Raw genomic sequence first — 18304 nt, 5'->3', positions numbered from 1 at the left:
AAAAGGGAATTAACAAAATGCTCTTGTTGTAGTCTAATCTAAGAACAGAAAAAAGAAACATGATTATATCATGTTTCTTTTCTCAAAAGAGGGGGGGAAGAAATTATTGGGATTTTAGTGACTTTCGTTATATTTTAAAATACATTTGGCAGGTTTGGATTGATAAGATGCGTAATTGGAAACCAAGCTAACTACTTTTAAGCAAAAGTAGAACAAAATAAGCATAAATAATTTGTTGTAAAATAAAGTTCCATCTTTAATTTTGAAAATGAACTTTAAAACAACACAACTTTATACCCTACATCTTTTGGATAGTTTTGATATCTTTTCTAATTAGAAAAAAGAAAAAAAAATTAACATCTTGGGAAACCTTTGCCGAAAATAGTTTTGTAACAATATATATATACATACTTTAAAAAAAATCAAATCAACAAATTTTTTTTAAATACTAGAATAAGTTTCGCAAGAAAAAAATATTAAGTATAGGTGATAATGATAAATAAATTGTATTTTAACTTCAAATTAGGGAAACATAACTGAATTCCTCACCATGGTTCTATCTTAAGAAAGGAAGAAAAATAAAAGTTTCAACCTCAATATTTTCATAATAGTTCAAAATTCGTAAGCAGGATGCCAAAGTTTGAGAGAAATAATAAGGAAATACCAAATTCAAGTACAATAAAATTACAAAATGGATGAAAAAGTTTAGTTAGCCTTTACCTTGAAAAAAATAATTTACTGAAAAGAGGGAGAACATAGATTATCGCATAGGGCATTGAAATTTCTAAAATTTTTGTTTTGAATGCAGGAAAACTAATACTAGTTGAATGGCAAAACATAAGTAGAATAATTCAACAATGAACTATATTTTGTATCTAAATCTTGCTCATTTGAATTAAAATTAATATTGCATAAAATAAAAGTTTTTTTTTCAGCTCTTGTACATGCTTTTATTTTGTTACTTGTACCATGTCATAAGTTTATCAATGCATATATTGTATAATAATTGTAACTGTACTCCTGCAAAATGTTCAAGATTTTTTTAATGAATTTCTGCAAATTTCAGTCCTTTTTCTTGTGACAAACTGCGACCCTAATAATATTGTTAAATAATTTTTTGAAGATACCTAATAAATATTTGTATTTACCAAAAATCTTATAGCAGAACATTTGATACAATTCTGCTCGTGGGCCTGCAGTTAATCTGCTTGCAAGATAATAACTTAAGTTTACACTACATGTACCTGCAAAATGGTTATTGCAAACTTGGTCCAACCTTTCCACAAGAGTTACAAACTTAAGATTACTTTGTTACCTGGATATATGTCAACTTTCTACTTAGTGATGCAAAAATTTAATTTAAAAGGAAAGCCTTCTGTCATGTCAATTAAACGGTATGGATTCACACCTGAGTATATAAAAACTACTTATAAAATAAAATAAAAAGTTACAGTTAACAGCATCATGCTGTCACATTTTAGTTAACTTTAAACACTATAAAACATTATATAAAAACCCTTTAAAAGATATAAAAATATTTTAAAAGGCGACGTTGAGTCTCAACCGGTTTTGCATAATCAGTCCGCTTCAAGCGAATAAAACATATACAATAGCTCTCACTTTTATCATCGTTTTTATCACGAATTTTCGAATCATTTTGTACAATATGGAGTGCTATAATAAATAATATGATAATTTGCACAGTACTTTGTTTACAACATTTCAAATATATTATCTCTTTCTTTCTCTCATAAAAACAAAATTAGAAGCGAAGCAAAAGTACAGCATTTGAATTGTGTCCTATGTACAACAAAAAAATAAATCATTTACATTCACGATTCTCACTGTGACTGTCGCTTATGGATGGACAGCAGAAGTCACATGATCCAAAATTCATGATTCATCCATGAAAGGTTAAAAGGGACCCATATCCCGCCTAAGCCGAAGTGACAAGTTAATGTGATACATCTACCTAGCATAATATTTATACAGTAGTGAACTGCGGACAGTTTTAGGCTCTGTTTCCATCACAAACAGCAAGTCTCTAAGATTGACCCTCTTGACACGAGGCCGAGTCTAAAAAAAAGAAAGGAAAAATATGTGTTACAATAAGTTTTAAATTTTTCTACTCACAAATAAATTAAAGTGGCCATAAACATTAAAAATATTAATTCTGTGACTTTATCAGACCAGTGGTCGGAAGTAGTGCACTTGAAATTACAGTAGTTGTCGCCACTTCTTTCCGTAGTTTGTAGTATAGTGAGTAGTGCGATACCAAAAAAACAGTAGTTATGTAGCAATTTCTGCAAACTAGCTGTGTACTTCAGTAAACTAACTTCTGTAACTTAGTTTAGAAAAGAAACACGGTTCTAAGGCAAGTAATTTGATGGATACAAATCTTCGCAATTCCATCATTGAATGCAATGAAAATAACCCCGAGGCTGCAACTGAGTATTAACAGAAGTTACATATTTAAAATCCAGTATCACTAGCCATTATGAAAAGTAGATAGTTAGTCACTTCGGTTGCACTTTCAAACGCGAATGCACACTCGTTAAACATTGATGTTACTTCAAAGAAATGGAACGTATTTTTGATGTACTTAATTTCCTTGAGGAAATAGAAGAGCATTAAATAATTAAAAAATTATTTCATAATTTTGCATTTCGTGATAAAAATATTCACTGTTGAAAAAGGCATAAAAAGTTAACATTAAATGAACTTAACAAAAAATGTTTCAGAATAAAAAACTGGCTCATATAAACATCAATAAATATTTCTCAGTTATTCCCTTATATTTAATGTAAGCTAATTTCTTAAAAACCATTTTGAACATAAGTGTAAATTAAGTTCTTCTAAGTATGAAAAATGTGTTTAATAAAAAGTCTGCATCAAAAGATCAACTAATTAGCAACTGGCAAAAACTGTGGAAAACTTTTGGTGCTAGTTAGCATAATTATGTCTATAATTACGGAATACTGTTCTTCAAATAGTGTAGATAAATATTTTTGCTAGGTTGAACATTTTGTATCGAATATAATTGGGAAAATGTTTTTCCATCCTGCACTATTTCGCTATTGAAGTACATGGAAAAAACAGTTTTGCTATGAGGAGAAGACTGCAGGTTAAAATAAGACTTTTTACGAGCAGAACCAACAGTAGGTTAATAAGACTAAAAATGAAAAAAAAAATTTTTTGAAGCTTAGAATAAATTAATGCAAAAGGAGAAAAAACTAATACTAATAAATTAATTAAAAAAATGAAACATAAGAAGAAATGTAAAAGAAGGTAAAAAATAAATAAATAAAAATATAACTTCGAATTTTTTGCTCTAACTTATCTCATTTTGAAAATTTTAGTTTCCCCCATAATTACACTTTCAGTAAAAATGCTGGACCACAATAAAATGCAGATTAAAAAACAAAGAGCAAAAAACTAACATAAATAATAAAGATAAATAAAAAAAAATAAAATGGAAAAGTTGAAGGAAAAAAAGCAATAAGTCCTGTTAGATGATAATAACTAATAACTCACAATTTAAAATCTTAACTAATTCATAATAAAGGGGGAAAAAAGATGGTAACATTTACTGAAGAAAATATTTAAAAAAAAAAAAAAAAAAAAAAGGACTAAGAACAAAAATAAAAGTGAAAAAGTGAAACATAAATTGCTGGAAACAAATTAATACTTACAGGTATTCGAAAACTACTGCTGTTTGAAAAGGAATTATCACTATTACTTCCAGCCTAAAAAAAAAAAATAAAAATAGACATTATAGGAAAATTATGCATGGTTACTAAACTATAAATTCAAAAAGAAAACTTTTTACCTGGCCAGAAGACGAAGCAGAATTATCAATTTTTTGCTTTTTTCTAGGACCTATTGCAAGAAGGGCAGTAAGATTTGCTTCCCGTTGTCTCATCTCTTCTATTTCAGCTCTTTGCATCTGCAATTCAATATTCAGATTAGTTTTTTGTTAATTCCTGTGCCTGCAATGCATATTTTGTTGATGATTTCTCCAAGACAACCTATATATATATATATATATATATATATATATATATATATATATATATATATATATATATATATATATATATATATATATATATATATATATATATATATATATATATATATATATAAGTTCAAAATGAAGAATAAAACAAAGAAAAATTATAGACATATGAAAAAAAGGGGGCCGAAATCCTTGGTAACTAACAAATCAAAACTCAAAATAACAAATCACTTCAGCAGTGCAGTAAGAACGACACTTTAAAACGCTCTTGTTACACTCTATTTGCGCTTTTGTTTTCATATTTTGTAATCTGGCAATCTTTCTGCGAAAACATTTTTAAATCATTCTTGAAAAATATCCGTCCAAGTAAGTTATGATTTTGCTACTCGCTTTATAGTCCCCCCTTTTTAATGTTTTTACTTTTTATTTTATTTTATGATCTGTTTCTACATGTTATTTTTACTTTTTATGATCTATTTTTATGTAGTTATTTTATAAAAATTTTTTTGAGTGCTCCTCACACTATTGTATTAATATATTTTGCTTTGGCTTTATTGATACAATATCAGAAAGCACTCTGTTTTGCGGATATAATCGTGTGGGCTGAAGAAAAGATTATATCTTTTTTTTCCGGTTTTTTAATTAACATTTCACTTTATTTTATTTATTTTTTTTTTTTTTAATAAAATGTTGTTTGTTACTTTTTTACTTATTATTTCCCACCCCCTTTTTTTCATATGTCAATAATTTTTCTTTGTTTTATTCTTCATTTTGAACTTATCTAATGAGTGCTGTTTACTTGCAGCTTAAGCGCAATAAATGATACTTATTGTTTTTCTTAACTTTCTTAGTGTTTTCTTGTATTTATTTATATATATATATATATATATATATATATATATATATATATATTTACTTGAAAAACCAATAGTTTACCCTAAAATCAGACTTCACAGAATTGAGCCATGGCTGTTTTGATCTTCCTCTTTTATGGGCTACAAATGGGCTCTGACACTAATTTTTTTATTACTTTTTACTGAATCCATTTTGGTAGAATGAACAGTCCAGTTCATTTTCTTAATTTTAAAATACTTCAAAATTTTTGTTAAACTTCTAAGTTAAAGCGACTTTGCTAAACGCCATTTTCTTTAAAAAATACTGTTTATAAAGATGAAATATTTTATGGCAGCATTGCATTTTATAAAAATGGTAATTAAGCACTGTATTTAAATTAGAACTCAGCATAAAAGAATATTTCAAATATGCAATAAACTGTAAAAAAAATTTGTTTTAAAAAAAAAGAATATCTTAATAGACCTGTCATTAATTTTTAGCAATAGATTTTCAGTCCCATTTTACTAGTTTCTTTTACATTTGAAAAGAAGATGTAACGGAGAAGACATTTTTCAAACATCAACATTTTAATTACTTTCCTAGAATAATTAAACTAGGAAATCTAAATCTGATTACCAATTTCCAAATTGTTTATTTCATAGTGCAATCCTCATTTCATCGTCTGAGATATTCAAAAAAATAAATAAAAAAATCTAAAATTTCTAAAAAAAATCTTAATGTATAGAGAGAAAAAAAAGCAACGAGGTTTAAAGAGGTGAGATAAAGTACAATTTTTTAAAAGAAAATATTTGTAACAGTAACTAGAATTAAACCTGTAAATAGAAATAATTCTCTTGGTCTACCATTAACAATCATGCATTAATTTTTCTTACAATTAAAAAAAAAAAAAAAAAAAAAAAACAGGAAATTAAAAATATTATAAGTATATATCATTTATCTAGCTAAATAAGGACAACATGAATTCCATTCAAAAATAAATTATAATATAAGTTATATAGATTTTAAAATTCTGTATAAAACTGATAATAAGAGTTAATTTTTTAAAAGAAAAAAAAAAGAGTTAACGTAATAAAAAGTTTTGCATTACATTGTTTAATTTGTTTAATTATAGGCTTGTGGATGCTGAAGACATCTAGGGAGGCACTAAAGATTTCTAGAGGACCAGCAACAAATTTGTTATATTAAAATTACTAATAAGAAATTTTAATTAAATAACAAATCTTTCCCAAAAAAGTTTAAGGTATCTAATAATTTGGTACTTTTTCTCTGCAACTTTTGGATTTCTACAGTTAGTAGCACTGGGCGATGTTAAGATTTTGGCATTGCGATGCATCGCCACTCTAGCATCACGATAATTCGATACACAATAATAAACTCATCACGATAATAAACTCAATCCTCAGCTAACTTTCAAAAAATGCTATTAATTCATCAACAATAAATTGATTTCTTTCTTTTTGGAATCAATAAATCACAACAGTGACATGATGCATTGAAAATAAAAATAAAAAATTTGAATAATTTGTGCAGAAGGGGGAGGCTTGAGGCAAAAATTAGTTTACCACTGCCTATGTCATTAAATAAGTAATTATGACTATAAAAATCAAAATGCACACTGAGATCATTCATAAAAATCTTCATAAACAGAAAAATAAAAATTTTGCTGATGAATTGAAAAGTTAGGAACAAATAACGCTAAAATGTACGAAACTTCCTATTCACCCACTTCAAATTCAAATTTAGTTCATTACCATCAATAATAAAAAAAAAAGGAAAAAGCTCTTCATGCAAGCTTGCAGTCATCAATTTCATGGTCTACTGTGAAACCTTCATCATGATGCGTGTAGAAATCGTTGTTAATGATGCATCTGAAACATCTCACGCATCTCGGTAAATTGCAATTTTAGATGCTTTGAAAAGTTGCAGATTCAAACATCGGATCGGCGATGATTACACAACATCAATATTTTTTTATCTTTAGATGTATCGCCCAGTCCTAACAGTTAGTTTACAAACGTTTGCTGCCTGACTAGAAATCACAGAAGTAAATGTACGGGACAACATTGATGGGTTGCAGGTTGGCCAAATTTCCTCATAAATGTTTATTACAGATCCATAGGAATATTTATAGATAAATTGCCAAGTTGATTTAATTTAAATTGCATAGGAATGTTATGTCATTATATATTGTCGATTTTCATAAAAAAGTTTTAATAATAAAATTATTAGCTAATAAGAATTTTCAATAAAATAACAGCATGATAAAAGCGAATAATAGTGAAAATATTAAACTACTTGAAAAAAATGAGTCCAATAAAAAAACTTTTTCTTACAGAGTGGCGTTAAGAAATTGTTTGCTTTGTCAAGTGGACGGTGATCCAAAAAAGGTTGGGAAACTGTTTAAATTAAAATTATTTTTATAATACTTATCTAAACAATTTAGTTTCTTCCAGTCTTTATGGTTTTTCCCAATGTCCCGAAAGAAATGTCTCTTTCAAAATAAATTTTAACCTTGTTAAAAACGCATTTAAAATTAATAGTTAATTTTCTAATTATTAATTAGTGGCTAATTTTAAACTTGGACTTGGCCCAGAATCTCATGCAAACAATGATATTTTCAAACTCTATCAGGAATGCCAGAAACAAGAATAGTCTGCCAAGTTTTTGTGCCTCTTCGGATGCAGCACTATTCACTGGTGTACATTTTCTCTCTCTTTTATATTCTTTGTTCTAGTTTAGTGGCATACATTATTTATGAGTTGATTTCTGAATAAAGGAATAAAGCTATATAAAAAAAAGTTACTTTCATTTATTGACAATTTTAATAAATGCCACTATAGTTTATGATTTAATTTCATTTCTTGCATACCAGTGTCTTGCCTTTATGAATGGAACTGCACAATATGTTTTTTTCACTGCAATGAATTTTTTTTTTAAATTTTAATATTGTATTTATAGTTAGTGAAAATTTCAGTCAACCTTAACTTGTTCTGGAAAAAAAAAACTATTGCTTGCGTTTCAAACAAAACTTTAATCAATATCGTCATTTTGTTAATTGACAAATGTTTAACGCACATACATGTGACAAAAAAGTGCAATCCTTTTTTTTTTTTAAAACAAAACATGGTTAAAAAAAGAGGAATAAATCACAATCAAATAGAACTAAAATTTGAGTCTTAATAAATTCAAAACAATCAGAACATATTTAGAATTCGGCAATTTGATAAATGAACAATAACTCATTATTGTAATTCAAGGATGGCACCCTGACAGTAATAAATTTCCATCAAAATTCTTAATAAATTTTCTATAAAACAAAAAGTGCTCTTTCCTGACTACAATAAAGAAACTTAACAACATACCTCTTTTGCTTTAGCTTTCAGTTTCAAGAGTTCTGGGTCTTCCAGTTTTGATCGACTCTGAAACAAAAAGTAAGTATGTACTTAAATAAAAGAATATAAATTATCAAAATATTGAAATGAAGAAAGCAAACAGTTTTCACTAAAAAAAAAAAAAAAAAAATTATGATGTTTATTCCAAAATTTCTTGAAAGTTTCAGAATCTCTGAAGCTTTAAATAAATCCATATTTTTAAATCTTTGGGCACCTAATGTCCAGAAGTGAGGGCTAATATTTTCTGCATCAGATATTTCGGATTTGTTTTATCAGTTTCAACAGTAACAGATTCTTTTCAAAGATCTGTTACACAATATATAATATATTAGTTGTTGCTATTTGATTGGGTATATAAAAATTCATGTCAGCCAATGAGAAGCAATGATAGTGCATAGTCTCTTACATCTTTTATCAGCTATATATAACTATCAATATAATTATAAATTCGTATAGAATTTATAAATCTACATAGCTAGCAGTTGGTAAATTATGCCAAATCTGTTACTTCTCCACAGATATGGTTTTGAATCATATTATCCATAAAAGATTACTTGAAATTAGTAGTGAAAATAACATAAATTGAGTAAAATTTGAAAGTGAATTTTAATATATTTTTAATGGAGAATGTAAATAATAGATGGTGATGAAATGATAATTTAATGGCCATGAATAAAATATTTCAGAAAGTGATCTTGATTTGATTTTATATCCGAACTAACCACATAATATTTGTTTCAAAGCCTGTTACTTACTTTGGAACAGGTATTGTTTTGAATCTGATTACCCATAGCAGATAAAAAGAAATTAGTTGTGTAAATTTTTTTAATAGTTTTATTCATACAATTAAGCACGGAAAGTGCTTCATTTTACACAAAAAGCCGTGCTGAATAGTTTTTGACTTTTCTTAAAAACAAAAGCTATTAATTATAACATTATAATGAATAACTGTTCAACTATTTAAAACTACCTACTTTTGCTGCTTTAAGTAAAATTTCTTTTTCTTGGTCATCATGACGCTTCTTTTCTAGTTTATCTAATTCTTCCAGGAACTTTATCTGAGATTTTGTATCTCGTGTTATCTCATATTTTGGATCATTCTATAATAAAAAAAGAAAACTATCATCATCACAAGTTTGGTAGGATTTAAATCAAAAAAATTTTAAATTATTACAAATATACTCTTAAGAGTATAACTATAGGTTATTGTAAATGATTTCCCCCCCTAAGTCTCATGTAGAGAAATAATTAGAGGGAAGATTTTGATAAAAGTCAAGTTGGAACATTTAAATAACATAATTTTCCTTTGTATGCAAAATAATTTGCTGTTTAACAAACTTATTTAAATTACATCCCTTTAGTTTTATGTTGATTTAAATACAAGTCCTCTTATAAAAATGTAATTTGTGTTTATGAAAGATAAAGGAAAAACAAAAGAACGAATAAATTGGCACTAATTGATATTTTTTTCTACATTTTCCACTCTAAATAATTTATTCTTCATTTTAAATCTAACTGACATATTGGGTCTTGGTCGTTAAAAATTCACGAGGGTGTTTTGTGTCAAGCTCGAACAAACGACAACTACTTTTCTAAATGTTAGTTTTGAATAATTATATACAAAATAACTTCAATAGTTTAATTAAAAATTATTTTAATAATTCTGTTTTTAAATAATATAAAGCATTATTATACATTTTATGAGTTTCGATAGGTAAACAAAAATTGCAATGACACAATTATAGCTATTTCATAAATAGAAGCATTAAAATTAAAATTGATACCATAATCAGCATTACATCATTTAGAAGAAGAGTTACAAAAGTAGGGAGCAACTATATTTTTTAATAACTAGATGAAAGAAATATTCAAATCTTGGATCACAGAGAGAGAAATTTGTAATATGGATCAGTGTAATTATTTGCACTGAGTCATTTATATTCTGTCACAATACCTTGGACTGGTATATGTAACAGGATGTTCCGATTTCTTTTGGACTTTGTGCCACCCAAAAGATGCGATAAATCAATTTTTGAAATATTTAAAAAAATTTATTAAGCAACATTGTTAATGATTGATTTTATTATTTTAGCACCTGCAGGGTATATGAAAACAAGTTTTAGTTGCCAGAATATCTAAATTCGATAAATGAACAAGTTTAGAAGAAAAGATCTCGAAATGAGTGTTAATCAAGGAGTAAGATCTAATGGACAATTACAGTCAATTTTTTTAAAAAAATTTTAATGCATTCAGAATCCCTCAAAACTACCAGAAATTTTTTATTACTTTCCTAATAAGGCTATTTATTTAGTTATTTTTAATCAAAAAACGCTTATTTTTGTTTTCACCTGAAACGGAGAGTCCCGATTCACGAACTGACGTCACATGTGTTCATCTGACGTTCACTTACATTGCTGTGCTGTGAAAGCCAATATGTTCTTGCTTTCGTTTCAATTTTCGTAATTAAATCCAACTACTTTAGATGGTCAATAACTATCTGTACAAAAAATTGCACCCTAATATCGCTTAATAAAAATGTGGTTTAATACAACATATTTTTATAATGTTACATTTCAATGGTACCCACTGAAACATTGCTAATAATTGACGAAATTTTCTAGCTCTGAATATTTAAGATTTTTTAGTTCAATAATAAAAGTGTGCGGTATTGCTTATTAAATGATGCGCTATAAATACAAAATAACTTAGTTTTTTCATTTTTTTTTAACCATAATAATCTTAATTTTAATGTATACTTCAAATTCATTTCATCAAGATTTATTTTCATCTTACGTGAAAGAAATGTTGGATCATTTTTTTTTAATGTAGATTAAATAGTTTAAGGTTTTAAAATGTAGGAAAGCCTAGGTTATTGATAATTTTTATTTATTTATTCTAGCGTGAATTCAAAGCATGTAATTGTCTGCAGCATAGCAGTAGCCTTTTAAAAGATTTGTGATCACAGCAAAACTTCAAATTCATTCTTTCAACAAAAAAATTTAATGTTAAAAGAAATTTTTTTCATACATTCCAGTAGATTTTCATTAATTTTATTTTAATTGCCTTAATGTATGTTTTAAGAGTATTTGAAATCAAGCACATGCATTTATTTAGTTCCTTATTACAGAAGCAGGAATTAAATTTTATAAGTGCATATAAAAAAAAATTTTCCGCCATATAGCAAAGTTCATATTTACTCGAAGAATAAAAATATTGAGAAAAAATATCGACATTACTGTTTATATTTTAATTATTTAATAAATAATAAAGAATGTGCATTATAGAATTACTTTGCATTTTGTATAAGTTAATTTTTTATTATTGTTTTTTAGCTTTAGTGAAACAAAAACTTCTAGCTTAATGATATTCGCTGAGATTTTGTGGATAGATGAGTTAATTAGATGTGGATAAATGAGAAATTAAGTGAAATTTTAAGTATAACTAGATTATGGTGATGATGATGGTCAGATATATTTCAATGGACTAGATTCTTGAAAGTGTTAATACGTTTTTGGCTATACCGAATGCTTAACCTGAGATTTTTTTCCAACTATTTTAATTAAATTTTCTTAATTAAAAATGCATAATGTATTAATTTTACTATTTTAGAATTCTTCATTGCAAGCACTGGCAAATAGTTTGCAAAAATACTGAGAGAAATGAACAATAACCATACCTTGTTAATACTATATTGCAGAAAAAGGAATTAAAATGTACAAATTTGAAAATAATTTCTAACTGTAACGAAATTCCCATTTAGGCAAAGAATAATAAATATAAGCGTAATGTATTTTTAAATATTTAATACATAGTAAAAAAAAAAAAGAAAAAAGATGACATAAACTGCATTAGTCAATATTTACTTAATCCTTCAACTCTAGTAATAAATAAAAGAAGCAACATTATTTGAATTCTTGAACATTAGCACATAGATTGTAACGATGTTGGACTGAAGATATATTATTTTCTGCATGAGAAAAATTTTCTGTATACTCTTGTTATTACAAGAAAAAAAAAAGGGATTTTATTTTTAATGAACAGAATCCATGCTTCATGAAACTGAATAATAAGTTGAAATTAAATTTTTAAATTTAGGTAAAACATACATTTTACTTAACATATACTATAATATGTTTGCACAAAGCGAAAAAAACAAAAAAACACTCTGAATAAGTTTTGATCAAATTTTCTGAACAGGGATTAAATCTTAATGGTTTGAGAGGGTGGGCTCGAATATGTTAATTAGTACAGACCATATTTTCAGTTAAAAAATCAGACATAAAAACATACTTAATACTTCCTGAGAAATTATATTTTAATCGAATAAACAAACACAATGGGGGATATTTTTTTGCAACAGATTTGGATTCTTTACCCTTAAAATATAACTACAACCTGGGGGGGGGGGGAATTAGGGTGTGCTATTAGTTTGGTCAGGAGAGTGGTCCAAAATTTTGATTCCTTAAAACTTCTATCTTTTGTATATTTTGACATATCTTAGGAACTCTCCCAGTAAATATTTGAACAGAATTATAAAATTGGTTTAAAGGCATTTCCAGGTAAAAAATTAATTTCAAGTAATGTGTAGATATGCACATTTTTTATCATTCAAAGAATGTAAATTTCTAAAGCAAAATACAAATCTGCTAATTAGTTCCTAAGAAATAAAATTTAAAATTCGACTTCTCTACTTGACTGATTTTGTATTTTGCCTTGTAAAATTATATTCTTTAAAATGATATAAAAATGCATAGTACTATTAAATAAAATAAATAAAAAATAATAAATGAATACTAAAAATTTTTTGCATGCAACTAACTTTGAATTTACAATTTTGTTTACAGTTGTGCGCAGTTTTTTTCTTTCTTGATTCACTTAAAAAATCCCTAAAATATACTGAATTACGCAAAAGGTCTAAACTTTAGACCAGCCTCCCGACGTTACTATTGAGAGATTAGTTCCCAGATTGCAGTGACGATTCCAATATCAGAAATCGAAAATAGTTGGAAAAAGGTATGTTTATTCGGAGAAAGTCTGATTTGGTAACTTAAAAATATCATCTGCACTAATTAATTAGCATATTTGAGGTCACCCCCCTTGAAATATTAAGATTGAGTCATAGTACCTGAAGATCAGGTCATTAGTAGAAAAATTAAGCAGGGTGATTTGTTTTCTTTTCTTGTGCACTGTACATTTAGTAAAACACATTTGTAATTTTAAAAATAAAAATTGCTAAAAAATTTTTTGGAATAACTGTTTAATAAAATATAGATTTTTGATCAGCAAAACTAGGGGATACCTCATGATGAGTAATATAGATGAGTTTTACCACTGCAGTAAGAAAAAAATAACTGTCCAACAAACAATCACCTTTTCAACAACAAATTTCATCTAGCCAGTGTTAAAAAGAAAAACTTTTGAATTGACAATTTTTAAGGAAAAGTGAATAAGTTATAACAGCAAACCTTTATAATTTCACTCCTGTGGTCAGATACTATACTTAATCTTTCAATTAAAGTCTTCAATCTATTCTCGGCAGCATGCGACACTAAATCGACGACATCACTCCGAATTTCATCCAGACCATGTTTTTTAGCTAGGAAAAGACAGCAAAACAATAAATGTTTCTTAAGTAATAACACACAACATTTTATGTAGGAAAAAAATTTTCAGGAAATTTTTTCCATTTTTCAGGGGAAAAAAAAAAATTGCAATACTAAAATTTTTTAGAAATTTCATTCAGTGCTTATGCTTAATTTGAAGAAGAAAAAAAAAAGAAGTTTTTCTTGTTTATCAACAGAAACAATTCTAAAAAATAATGCACATAGCCATGCAATACATCAGTAATATAAAGATGAGAATAATACTGGTGCACCAAGAACACCAATGAAATTTTAAACAAAAAGTTAGGCATCATTATCAGAACAAAATCATTATCAATCTTACTTACTACCAGGGCTGTCACATTATTTTATTTAATAACCTCCGTTGAACAGTAAACCCAATTTTGAGTTTAAGACTACTAATGTTTAACTCCATAGCATTGTAATTTTAAACTCAATCCAACAGACAAGGAAACTCCTGGATTAAGTATTGGGAGAAATTTGCCTTTGTGGAGGACTTTTTCGATGGAACTAATCCGCATTTGCGTTACATGGAGAGGAAACTCACATGGTTAGCCTGACAGCAAGGGGACTTTAACCCATGATCCGTCTACCACTGAGGATATTTTACACCAGCACTTTTGTCGGTGCGAGCCGTGTGCAAAATTTGTATCGATAAGCCATTGCTGAGATTCGAACCTGGTTCACTTCATTGGAAAGCGAATTCTATATCCCCTGGCCACGACGGATCCTGGTAAATTATTGAAGATTTTATCCTGTTTTAAAAGTTAGGTCTAAAACCCATTTTTGATGCAGTTTTTGACCATTGCTGAAATTTTTTCCAAATAATGCCTCATGGACTAAAATGTAGACACACCAAAACTATTATAACACATTAAAATAACCTGTTTGTATTAAGAAATTTATTCTAATAACTGTACTAAACATTGATAAATACACTTGAATTAATTGATTGAATTTTTTTTTAAGTCACTTAAACAAACATTTCTATTTTTGTAAATTATAATTAATTCACTTATCAGGGAAAATATTATAATCATGATTTTTAGGCAATGTTCATGCACATATAAATATTAACAATAAATATTGAGAATAAAATCCCCCCCCCCCAAGATGAGAGTAGACAATTATTAGAGACCACTTTAGTGTCCCATAAGTTAAAAAATATGCCTAAATTGCAGCACAAAAGAAAATCTATATTTAGATTTATAAAAATTAACAACTCATTACCAGCATAGGAACTGAATTTTAATACAGCAATGGAAGAGGTCAATGTTAAAAGAGGTATGTTACAAATCTGCACTTTCGAGAAAAACTGTCTTGAAAGATTGTTTTAATTAGTTCCAAATTGTTGGATTCCCTTTTTTAAGCAGTCTAGAAAATTACCCGGTATTTGATGATCGGTGACTGATATTCCAAAACCAACAATAAACTTATTTTCGTAAAAATGTTACATACCCCCTTTCAATAAATATTGATCTCGGAATATTAATAGTACATACAAAGATTTTAGAAAACCCTGTTTAAAGTTTTAATGATTTTGGCTATATTATTTTTCTATAGAGGATATATAACATGAATCAAAATTTATGTTGCATAAATAATTATTTCATAAATCAAAACTATGTAAAATTATATGCTACAATCCAATTCTATAAAACCCAACCCTGCACACTACACTGATAAGGACAATTATAGAGAGGATCTTATTTTTAAAAACAAAGTTACAGTAAATAAATATTTAAAACCTTTCAACATTGCATTAGAAAATTAAGAATTTAGGAAAAAGTGGTTTAAGTGAAAAATTATAACATCAAAAGAAAAGTTCCTCAAAAACGCCTTTTTCCAGGTTTTTTAAAATAATGTGACATTTCCAGAGTTTTACTTAACGCACATGAACCCCCAGCGTTAAATTCTAATGGCAACATGAATAAGGCATAACGTTTACTTTGTTTAATACCAAAAAAATATATATATATTGTGTTTGATTATTTACGCATATCAACATATCGTTTTTAAATAATGACTATCGTCAAGTAGAGAGCCGTTAACTATATAATGTTACGTATAATTATTTTAGAGCACTATGTGTGAATATACTAACCAATTGTAAGAACCCGCCTATGAAGTGCACTTGATAAAAAATGGTTTTCATCCTTACAAGATCTAATTTGAGTACCAACTAGTTCAGAATTTGTAGCTAGTATCCTCTGGCTTTCTTCAACCAAGTTGACTCCACCCATGGCAGCCACATCGTTTATGTCATCCTCATCCCTACGTCCAACACAAAGTTAAATATACATTTGGACAATAAACCACAAATTAAGGGTCAATATAACAAGCATGATACACAGCTGTCAACATGGATAGGAAAAAATCCAGCAGATATTACAAAATAATATGAATTGTTGCATAATGTACTAAAATTTTAAGTATAGGGAATTTTATAGTCATCACAATAGAAAAACTGCAATATTTTCTAGTTAAGATTGACATTAAATGAACTTGAAATGTTATGTATTATGTTTACTCATAATTTCGAATATTAATAGGCATTTAATTCTTCAAAGATAGTTAAGATTATTTTTTTTTAATTTAAAGAGAGTTCTAAATAAAAATAAACTGAATGTTTTAGAACAAATAAGTTTTAAACCGATTTCTGAAAATGAGGCTTGTTACATTATGTATAAGTTATACTTATTTAAATATTCAAGAAAGCAACAATCTGTACAAAAATTCTATTTCAATTAGAATTTTTTTAGGAAACATACTCAATTTTAGGGAATTTTCTAAAATGCACAAAAACCAGGAGAATTTTATTTAAACCAGTAGTCCAGGATAAACTAGCAAAATCCAGTAGAGTTGGCAGCTATGATGATATTTATATATTTATTTGTATAAACACAAAGAATAAAAAAATTAAATTTTTATGATTAGAGCTATTTAATTCAGTAACACAATTTTTAGTAAAACTTTATTACTACTAAAAAAAGCTTTTTTGTTCATGACAAGCATTTTATATATTTTTTTTAAACATTAGTTAATCAGATCTAGTTATAAAACACGTATATTTTACGAGAAGTAATCTTCCAATACAATGTTAATATTTTTTTCGCCACTGAATGGCATTGTTTAATGTTACTGTTATGTATTCAATATGTTCTATTTTCACTAGTCTTTTATCCTCCATTTTGTCAAGAACACCAACTGGGTACAGTAGGTTTTGGCCCTCCATTGGCTGTTGCGCCAGAGTTTAGCTACCTAAGATCAAGACTGAATCCAAATAAAAACATCTTACCTCACAGAAACAAAAGGTTTCTTTTCTTTGGAGGCAACTGCAGAAGGCTTTATTATTGAGACTTGTTTAGGTAACATAACTTTTGATTGGAGGGCACCCACTGTGGCTGGAGATTTCTCAACAATACCAGTATAGGAACCAGTTGTGGTGGATAATATAGGTCGTATAGATCTTGTTATATTTTGTGGCATATTAGGCTAAAAGAAATGAAAAGTACATTTAAAAAAATAAACACACAAAATCAAAAGTTTACAAATTCTTCGTTGGTTTGCATTAACTTTCCCTTAATGTGTAATAATAATTTTCCCTAATTATTATATCTATCATATGATTCAAGGTCACATGAATCAAACAGCATGATTTGTATTCACACCTTTCTAAAATTCAAAATCGTGATTCACTTCACTCTTCTTTACATTTCAATATCATGATTCATATTCATGTGATTTTAAAATAAAACAGTGTGATTCATATTCACACAATTTTAAAACCAAACACTGATTTGTATTCATGCAATTTTAGTTCAGACATTGCAATTCATATTCATGCGATTTCATATTTTTATTTTAAAGCTTTTTTCCAATTAGAAATGTTTATAATTTAAATTCAAACTTTGGTTGTTTGTATTATAGGATTAAAATGTGAAATAAAAAATTTGGAATAGATTATAGAATTTTATGTTTCTATATAAATTCGTTATGAAAAAATTAAAAACCCAATTTATGCAATAAATTACAAAAAAGTATTTTTCATTCATGCTACAAATATATTTTAACAGAAATATTTAAAAAGTATAACAGAGACACTATAATGACACTATAGATAATATAATGTAGAGTGTCAACTATTTACATAAAATTATTCAATTAAATGTTTCCTTCAAGTGTTGCTAGAGGGCCATAAAAAACGCAACACGATGACGCCAGAGTGGATCGTCCTTAAGTATTACAGTTCATGGTTTTAACATTATATTGAAAAATTAATAAATGAGTGGGAATAGGTTTTAGCAAAAATATGGGAATAGACTGAAAGCTTTTAGTTAAGTTTTTTTTTGCAGCCTGTGATAAGTTAATATTGATTGCTCAGTTACAGAGATTTCTGCAATGTGATTTCATTA

General features: G+C 27.3%; 1 protein-coding gene across 2 annotated transcripts in view; it reads right to left on the bottom strand.

Moving 5' to 3' along the window:
• Positions 1 to 325: 325 nt before the first annotated feature.
• Positions 326 to 18304, bottom strand: part of LOC107439238 (transcription initiation factor TFIID subunit 4B) — a 43607-nt gene continuing 25628 nt past the window's right edge. For both annotated transcript variants that reach the window (XM_087160601.1, XM_087160600.1), the window contains 8 exons: positions 17188 to 17384; positions 15994 to 16163; positions 13731 to 13861; positions 9240 to 9365; positions 8236 to 8292; positions 3830 to 3946; positions 3693 to 3746; positions 326 to 2076 (listed from right to left, as the gene is read on the bottom strand). In XM_087160601.1, the coding sequence (XP_087016727.1) occupies positions 1969 to 2076; positions 3693 to 3746; positions 3830 to 3946; positions 8236 to 8292; positions 9240 to 9365; positions 13731 to 13861; positions 15994 to 16163; positions 17188 to 17384 (960 nt within the window). In that variant the 3' untranslated portion in view covers positions 326 to 1968. The remainder of the gene's footprint in view (positions 2077 to 3692; positions 3747 to 3829; positions 3947 to 8235; positions 8293 to 9239; positions 9366 to 13730; positions 13862 to 15993; positions 16164 to 17187; positions 17385 to 18304) is intronic.

Source organism: Parasteatoda tepidariorum, chromosome 4, assembly GCF_982258835.1.
Source record: "Parasteatoda tepidariorum strain Cologne lab strain chromosome 4, Ptep-v5.0, whole genome shotgun sequence".
NCBI lineage: Eukaryota > Metazoa > Arthropoda > Arachnida > Araneae > Theridiidae > Parasteatoda > Parasteatoda tepidariorum.
Note: the sequence above shows the minus strand (reverse complement) of the source record. Positions and strands in the feature narration are given on the sequence as shown.